At 58.2% G+C, this 8,944-nt stretch overlaps 1 protein-coding gene across 1 annotated transcript in view; it reads right to left on the reverse strand.

Moving 5' to 3' along the window:
- The window catches only part of MDGA1 (MAM domain containing glycosylphosphatidylinositol anchor 1), a 70,835-nt gene extending 61,920 nt beyond the window's left edge, over positions 1–8,915 (reverse strand). Inside the window, exon 1 of the mRNA XM_034661691.1 lies at positions 8,004–8,915. Coding sequence (XP_034517582.1) covers positions 8,004–8,070 — 67 coding nt within the window. The 5' untranslated portion in view covers positions 8,071–8,915. The remainder of the gene's footprint in view (positions 1–8,003) is intronic.
- Between the last annotated feature and the right edge of the window lie 29 nt (positions 8,916–8,944).

Here is an 8,944-nt window from a genome sequence, read left to right on the forward strand (position 1 = left end):
GGAAACTGAGGCTCAGAAGCGAGGTTCTTTGGCCAGAGCCCCTTGCAGGCAGCAAGTTACCCACTCGGCCCTCCAACCCAAGTCTGCCATTTGAGTCCAACATCTCTCCTGTGTGCCCTGGGTATTGGAAGAGCGACGCAGACCCAGCAGCACGGGCGCACCCGGGAGTTTGTTAGAAGTGCAGTCTCTGCCCCAGACCCACTGAAGCAGCATCTGCATTTTCACAGAATCCCCAGAGGAGTCCTGTTGGATCTTGAGGAGCCCCGCTCAGCCCCCCAGCCCCTGGATGGCCCTTACTCTGCCTCCTCCACCACCTCAGCTCCCACCGACTCCGTCCCTTCTCCTCGCTTTCCCGTCCCTGTCCCCTCTTGGGTCTCCTACTTCCTTGATGCCACCTACTCTGTCTCTTCTCACGCCTCCCACCGGCAGGGTGCTGGCCTCAGCCCAGTGCCCCTCGCTCTACTCTCTCTTCCCTGGCAATTTTAGTCCATTCACGATTTCAACCCACATCGTTCTGTACACATAAATCCAGATGTGCAAATCCGCCTTTCACAATGATCTCTCGCCCCAAGCATGAACATCCCACGCCGGGATCCCATGAAGTTCAAAACAGCACTGGCATTGTCGGTAAAATAAAACAATGCATTGAAGCCTGGCCGAGAGCCGAGGGCGGTGCTCAGGGCCTCCCAGGCTGTCTCACTGCTTGCTTATCGCCCACACGGCGGGTTCGACTCTCTCTACCCGACAAGCAAGAAAGCCATGCCTTAGACAGCGGAAGTAACCTCTCAGGCTGTCATGGCTGGTGCAGGGCAGAGCTGGGGTTCAGACCCGGTTTCTTACCCAGCAGTCCCAGCTCTTAACTACGTCACTCCATTGCCCCAAACCTGCCTGACTTCCAAGGCCTTTGCCGTCTCTCACCGCCACTGCGCGCCAAACCCAGAGCCATTTTCAGCCCCAACTCTTGCCTACGTTCTTCCTGAAGCACTTTTGGAAACTAATGATCATATCATCTCATTTCTTGCCTTTTCCAACAATCTTTAAGTGGATCCCTTCCCCCACACCCAACCCCCTACAATCTATTCTCTGCAGGGCAGCCAGAGGGATTCTATTAAAAAGGTGTCAGTTCATGTCCCTCCCCTGCTCAAAACCCTGCCATGGCTCCCGCATCTCACAGACTACAGCCAACACCCTTACATAGCCTTCAAGACAACAAACAATCTGGCCCCACTAGCCCTCTAACGCTGCCTCCCCATCACTCATTGGGCTCCAGCCACACTCGATGCCTCCTTGTTGCCAAACAGGCCAGGCACGCTTCTATCCCAGAGCCTTTGCACTGGCTAATCTCCTGCCTGGAATATACATCCTGCAGATATCCACCAGGCCTCCTCCCTCCTCCCTCAGCATCTTCAGATCTCTGTTCAGTTGGCACCTACACAAGGAGGCCTCCCAGCCACTGTATGTGAACTTGAACCGCAGTCAACCACTCCTTGTCCTCTTGGCTCCTTTACCCTTTTTCATCGATCCCATCACCATACGATGCATTACCTACTTGTTCATTGTTTACTGCCTGTCTCTCCTCAGTTTGAATGCAAAGTCTCAGAGAGTAAGAGCTTGCTTCTCTCACCAGATATCTCGAGGGTTCCAGCCAGAGCCTTCACGCAGGTGTTTGTTGAATGACCAAAGTCCCGTACCCACTCCCTCCTGTCCATCCTCCCAGCCACGACGCTGGCTCAAGTTCTCCCTTTGGCTTCCCCCAGACAACTGCAGGACCTCCTGCCCGGTCTCCCTCTTCCTGGCCATATCTTCTTTAAAACACACAGCTGCACAGCAGCCTGAAAGATGGCTCACATCAGCCCGTTTCTCCGCTCAAGACCTTCCTGGCAGCTTCCCCCACACCTAGGATTCCAGTCTACTCCACCCACACATAGGCTCTGTAATCAGCTCTGGATTTGAGCCCAGCTCTGTCACTCAGACCAGCGACTTCATCTTCCTGAGCCCTCAGTTTACCTTTTGGTAAAACGGGCTGACAATGACTCACTGAAGGGGCAAGTGATGAGGATTAAAGACAATACACATTTGTGATCTTAGCCTTGGCAGGAAACATGAGCAATTGTTGTTATCATTCCTTTGCTGTTGCAACTCTCACTGCCCATTCCTTTTCAGCCTCTGCTCCAGCCCGACTGAGTGACTCACTACTCCCCCCACACACCAGGGTCTTTATCCTCCATGTGCCTTTGCCACAATGAGCCCTCTGCCTGCAATGCCCTTCTCAGTCCTTACTTCTGTTTGTCAAGCCAGTTCAAATGCCCCCTTCACAAGGCCTTGCAGGCCACTTCCTACCCCCTTTGAACTCCTAGTCCTTTATCTGCCCTTAGCTAAGATCTTCAGGAACCATCTTGTATGTAACTCCTCTCCCCTTCTTGAGGGCAGAACCTCCATTTTTCCTACCTCCAAATCAGAGGGTCCCCTGGGATGGAGTCTCGGAGCCACTTCTTACCAGCTGGCTCACCTTGAGCAGGTCACTTAAAGTCTTGGAACCTCTTCTCTTAAATGGGGACAAGAGGACCTGTTGTGTGACCTCTCAGAACTTCACTGGAACCAAAGGAGGCAGAGGTATAGAAACAGTGAGGAAGGCCCACGACACTTACATGCCTGTAAGGGATTGTTGTTAAAACCAACGATTTTCCTTGAAAGATTCCTTCCTCTTTGCACAAGAGGATGCCTGAAAGAACCATCACCGAATGCATGGCGGGGTGTCAAGTGAGTTTTACTTTCTTCCTTATAATTTTATATATTCTCTGATTGCTACGTGTTACTCATTGACTTGGGGAAGGAGAGATTTCATTGTCTAAAAAAGAGTCCCCTGTGTTAAGCATTGCGCTTGGCTGCTGTATTGGCCCTGGGATGCAATAGGGCCCCTTCGTACCCAGTTCCTGCCGTGGGCAGATGTGCGGCTGCAAAGCAGAGTCTTCTGAGAAGGCAAGGAAGATGAGGAACAGGGGCCACACCCTAGGTTCACAGAAAGGCAGCTCTGCAAGGGCAACAGACCCTGCTCGGCACACGGCCCCACCTGGGCAAGGGGCTCACAGAGCTGAGCCCCACCACAGAGCTCTCCCGCGGCCTAAGGAGCAGAAAGCGTGGCTCTGGCCACAGGCAAGTGCTATGGGACACTGGGGTGAGTACGTGGTAGGTGGAGGGGGTCTAGAGCTTCAGAAGGCCCTAGGGAGCCCGCGTGGACCCCAGGCTGAGGAATTGAACTAACTCTCATCCCACCAGGAGGCTCGAGGCCCAGGGAGCCCAGGAAAGGCAATGTGGTGGCCAAGCCCTCCCCCTGCTGGCCACATCTGGAGTGGCAGTGCCAGTAGCAAAGGGCAGCGTCCCCAGGCTGCTACACACGCTCCCTGCACCTCCGGGGCCGTGCTGGGCTCAGGTGTCTGGAGGCAGGTAAGGGGCAGGGCAAGGCTCTGCAGGACTGAGAGGCCCAAGGTCTCATCTTCCAGGCCCCCTGTGTTGCAGGGGCATCTCCTGACCCAACATCGAGATGGATGCAAAGTAGTCGTGGGGTGGGGGGAGGAGGTGGCAGAGAGGGGTTCTCCACACTTCAGCCTGTCCCACTCCTTCCAGGCCCACCCATGCCTCCTGGGCAGCTGGAGAAGCCGGGGCTGCTACCACTGCCCGGACTTCCACTCCCGCCCCCAGATATTGATTTCCTGCATCATTCATTTGCTGGGCCTTGGCGGCTGTGATTAGCTCCCTCTATTCTCCCTCTGGAGCACCCCCCACCCCCACCCCGCCTGTTCCTCCCTGTTCTAGCAAAGCAGAGCTAACGCCAGGCTCTAAATGAGGCTTTGCCACCCAGCCCCAGCAACTCACAGCCAAGCCTGGCCAATTACAAGTGGGCCCTTGGTGTGGCTCAGGCACAACCCCTCAAGGGTACTTTCCTGGCTAATAACATCCTCTCTAACCACCCCCTCCCCAGGGCCCCCTCCCAGCCAGGACACACAGATTCCCAGCCAGCAGGGTAGGATGGAATATCATGCAGATTCTGACCCGAAGCGGGGCTCTCCAGTCTGCTGCTGGGCCTGGGGAGCCCTCAGGCTGGTTCAGGGGCCAACACCAACTTCAGTGGAGAAAGATGAAGGGGGGTGGGGAGACAGTGCTGGCAAGGCAAAAAAAACCAGCCCGCTTTGCGGGCACAAGGCCCCGTCTCTGCCTCATGCAGTTTCTATAACTGGGAAGGAGAAGGAACAGAGGTTTGAACCTTCTTGAGGACATTTAGAAAACCCCGAGCCTTCTGTTAGCCCTAGGGGGCCAGAATTTTCTGATGCCATGCCTTCTCCAGGGGGACAGTGAGATACGGACAGCCAGTCTCAAGGCACGTGGTAGAAACTCTAGTGAAAAATCCCCAGTGCCCATGCCCAGATCAACACCCAGAAGACGGCACTGGGAGACACACTTCCTGAAATTCCTTCTCTGCACCCCTCAGAGGAAGGAAAAAAACCTGACTTGGTGATAATTCTGTAAGCTATGTTGCTCTTGTCAAATTATTCAACATCTGTCTTCATGTTCCCACAAAAATTAGCATAGGATAGTAGTTTCTGATGACACCTTTGGTGAAATATTTTGACTTCCACCAGTAAGTTGCAAACAACCTGTCTTAAGGATAATGTCAATTCCTACTCCTGCATATTAAATAATCCAGGGGTTTGTTGTGTTTTTGTAAGGGAGAGGAATCCCACCGACCTGCCCTGGCTGGAAGTCAACCTGCCCTGGCTGGAAGTCGGAGGCAGCTGGGGGAGGAAAGGAAGCTGGGATGGAGGAGGGGGTGCTTTCTGATGCTATCCACATGCAGGAGAAGCTTCCTCCATCACCTGGCGACTGCCTTTGCCCCAGAAGTAGGCCTCTGGGGCCAGCCCACCCCCCTCACCAGCCAGAAAAATTACAGGATCCACCACGGAGCGCAGCAAACTGGGCCAGGAGATTGGGAGGCAGGGAGGAAAGAGGGGATTGGCTCCAAATGGACCATCTGGTCCAGTATTCGGCTGCATAGCATCTGTGGCCCAAAGAAGAAGGGAAGCCACCTGGCCAGACGGAGCACACTCCCCAGCCCTACTGCAGACAGCAGAGCTCAGGGCCAGCCAGAGGACCCTCAGAGGGAAGCGGAGTATAGGGGTCTGGGTACTCACCTCCAACCGGCCTCAACAGAGACCCACAGCCCAGGCTAGATCCTGCCGGCTTTGCCCTCCACGTCCTCCTGTTCTTCTTCCCTCTCCTCAGTTTAGCTTCCATGTTAATCTGCCCCTCCTTTGGAAGCCGCACAGGCCTGGGGCAGGAGAGGAAGGGGCTGGGGTTCCCTCCCCAGGACACTGTTTTCTTTTGTGCCTGGGCTGCCTCTTCTCTCTTCTCCTCCCTGAGGTCCCTTAGGCTGCCAGTCAAGGACTCTGTGACCTGTGACTCTCCCTAAGCAGAGACCCTCAGAGTGTGCCCCACGATCCTGCTGGAAAACATCTGAGACCGACTTCTTGGGGGGAAAGAATTTCCAGAACATTTCCTCAACCTCCTCCCAACCATGGCCCTTCCTTCCTGCAGCAAATGTTTGCCCGGCTTCTGCTGTGAGCCCGGTACCATGTTGGATGCCAAGATACAATGATGGACACAAGTGACCATCCCTCACCCCTACACTCTCCTCTTTCTCGAGCTTCTTCGTCTGCTTTAGATGGAAAGGGGGGCAGAACTATAGTCCTACAATAGTTCCCCCTTCTGCTGTCTCTGGCCAAATCTTCGAGCATCACAAAGAACTCAGCAGCCTCTTGCCACCCTCCTTCTCATACTAAATCCTCACCTCTCTGCATTGACCTCAATGAAGACAAGAGGCTCCACTCTGCAATCCCCCTGAGGCCCCAGCTTCTCTGGAGCCAACAACCCAAAGGCACTGTCCACCCAGAGCCCAGGGTTGGCCCCAGTACACCCAGCTCACCTTGATTTGCTCCAAGTGGAGAGCAACGAGAAAGGAGACCCAGGCACACAAGGGAGGAGAAACTACAGAAAATAGGGGCAGATAAGCCAATGGCTAAATCCTGGCCTCAAGTCCTCTGAAATCAGGGCCCACAGACACCACTGCCCCTATTCCGCCCCCCCCCGCCCCTATTACCCCCCTCCCTTCATTGCTGGGGTTTCCAGGCTAGGCTGGGAGGATCTTCCACAACATGGGCCCTATGCAGCCCTAGAGAAGGCTGGAAACGGTGGAGGGGATGCAGGAGAGGGATGGCCAGGAAACAGGTTGGCCAGCTCTCCCAAGGGCACTTGGAGGGAGGGGCAGGGTATAGGACAGCAGGGAATAGTGAGAGGTCTCTGTCACTCTCAGAGCTCCTGGGGTGTGGGGAGCAAGAAGCAAAGACCTCAGTGGTATCCTTCCTTAGGCCACCTCTTAAGGGGGCAGTGAGGCTACGAGGAAACCTCGGGGAGAAAGAAGAGGACCCCCGCCGCCCAAGCCCCCAGTGTCCTCCTCTGCCCTGGGGAGGCCTCTGGAGCCAGCTCAGTGGCCTCCTCCCCACAACCCCCCCTCTCTTAGTCCCTGCTGCGCTCCTCCTCCCCCTTCCCTCTTCTGGCCTCTGTAAAGGGCCAGGCAGTAAGAGACACACAAACTAAGCAGCAGAGTTTGGCCAGATGCCCAGGCCAGCCTCCCCAGGGAATTAAGCCCAAGCCAGCTAACTGTGTAGGGCGGGGAGCATGTCACCTCCCAGACACCCCTCAGGACACCCTGCTTCTCACAGCAAGGCCAGCCGCCCCCAGAAGGGAACATTTAGCGACTGCCCCTGAGGCTGGCCGCTGTGTGTCCCGCACCATGTTGGGGGGCAGCTGGAGGGACAATGCCTTTGCCTCCACACCCACAGAACAGGTCAAACTCCCCTCTGTTCTAAAGATGAATAATCAGGCCCTGGGCCCGGGGCAAGAGGGACAAGGACCGCTCCCCAGCCCAGCTACACATGATTACAAAGTGACCAACACAGATCACCCTGCAGTCAGGAGAAGTCAAAGTGAGGGCCACTGGGCCAAGACTGACTTTTTTGTGCTGTAAGGTCAGGGTGCAGAAGCCTGCTAGAATTCGGTGGGTCCCTGAGAGGCGGGAGATCGTGAACAGAGGACGCCAGCTCTCCGGACCTTTCCCCGGGAGCACCCTCTGGAGAATCGGGAGGAGGGACACCCAGCCACAGTCCGCTTAGCGCCGGAGAACGAGGCGTAGGGACGCAGGAGCAGAGCTGCGTGGCAGGAGGCAGAGTTTGAACACGTAGCCCGATGGGTGCGTGCCGTGTTTGCGTTTCCTGGGGACGGTGGCTGAATGTGTCCGTGTGTGCGCTCAGGCAGAAGGAAGGTGGGGCTGGGTTTTTGTAGCTGGGAACCGGGGACAGGAAGAACTGGCTCAGGCTAGATTCGAAAACGGATGCCGGGGTTTGAGGCGCCCAATCCAGGGGATGCTGGCATCCGCTCTGGCAGTCAAGAAGCGAGTAAAAGAAGCGAAGCCGCAGCGAGAGCGGGGAAGGCGAGCCCGCCGCCCGGCCGCGGTGCCGACAGCCAGCTCACCCGCGAGCCGCGCGCAACTCCGGATTGTGCACCGCTCAGGCTTCTACTCCGGAGGCCGAGCCAGGGTAGGACTAGGTTTCCCTGCAAGTCGCTGCCCCAGGCCGGGGTTTGGGGTCTGCTGGGATCTCCCGAGCCGACTGGGTGCTCTCAAGGGTTTCGAGCACTCCTGCCCCTGGCAAGGTTTGAGGAAGTGGGTACCTCGCCCTGGCATCCCCGGCTTCACGCCAGAACCTACGACCCGTCTCCGTGCTCCGAAACAGCTAGCTCGATCTCCTCGCGCCCTGAAAAAGGGCGGGGACCCGGGCATCCACTCCGGAGTTCGAGCCGGGGTCCCCACCAAACCCCGGCAGTGCGCACTTTGCGCCTCTTGCAAAGTTTCCGCGCGGTGCTAAGCCAGCGTGGAGCGGGACGCGGGCTCTTACCGTAGACTCCTTGTCCCCGGCAGTGGAAGGGGATCAGCGCCAGAAGTAGAAGGCAGGTCACCTCCATCTTCACGGCCGGTGCTTCATCCCCGCGAGGCGGCGCAGCCCGAGAGGTGGCGGGGGGCGCATCAGCCGGGGCCCCGCGATGCCCCCTGCGTCCCCCCTTCCCCCGAGAGGCGACGGAGGAGGCGGCGGTGGCGGCAGCGGCGACCCGGGTTTCTCCTCCGGCGGGGCCGCTGCCCGCGTGGGGACACAGGGGGCGCTGGCCCGGCCCCGGGTGCCTTGGCGCGCCCGGCGCAGCAGCCAGCGCCCCGGCCCGAGGAGCCCGGCCGCCGATCCGCCCCGGGTCCCCAGGGCTGTCTGCTCCGTGTGCTGGGCGCCAGGGACCCCTCTGCGGCGGCGGGGACGCTTCGATCCAACAGGCCACCGACGACTGACAAACTTGTCGTTTCCCCGCCCAGGGGACGCCCCTCCGCGGAGCGGGGACGGGAAGGCCCGGGCTCCGCTCGGGGTCAATCCACTGTCTCCAGTCCTGCGGCGGGGGCTGGGGTCTCAGTAGCTCGACCCAAGCGGGCAGGGTCGGGCGTCCTCCCGGAGGCGAAGGAGCCTTGGCCCCGGCCCTCCTGAGCGGGGGAGCAGCGCTGGCTGGGTTCGGCCGAGGGGCGAGAGCCACGGGTCCCCAGGTCCGCGAACTTAACCGAGCCACCGAGGAACCCCGGGGAGGAATCGCGCCCCGGCGCCCCGCGAGAATCAGGAGAGCAATTCCAGCCAAGAGAGACCCCAGAAAGCGGGGAAAGGAGGAAAGTTTGAGTCGTTTGAAAAATATTCGCGCTCTCGGCGAGGCCGGGGCTGCGGCGCGGGCGCCTCTCGCCGCCTCCGCTCGCCGCGCTTCGCTCCCGCCGTCTGGCCGCGGCCGTGGAGCTCACCGGCTCGATGCTCTC

Source organism: Ailuropoda melanoleuca, chromosome 5, assembly GCF_002007445.2.
Source record: "Ailuropoda melanoleuca isolate Jingjing chromosome 5, ASM200744v2, whole genome shotgun sequence".
Classification (NCBI taxonomy): domain Eukaryota; kingdom Metazoa; phylum Chordata; class Mammalia; order Carnivora; family Ursidae; genus Ailuropoda; species Ailuropoda melanoleuca.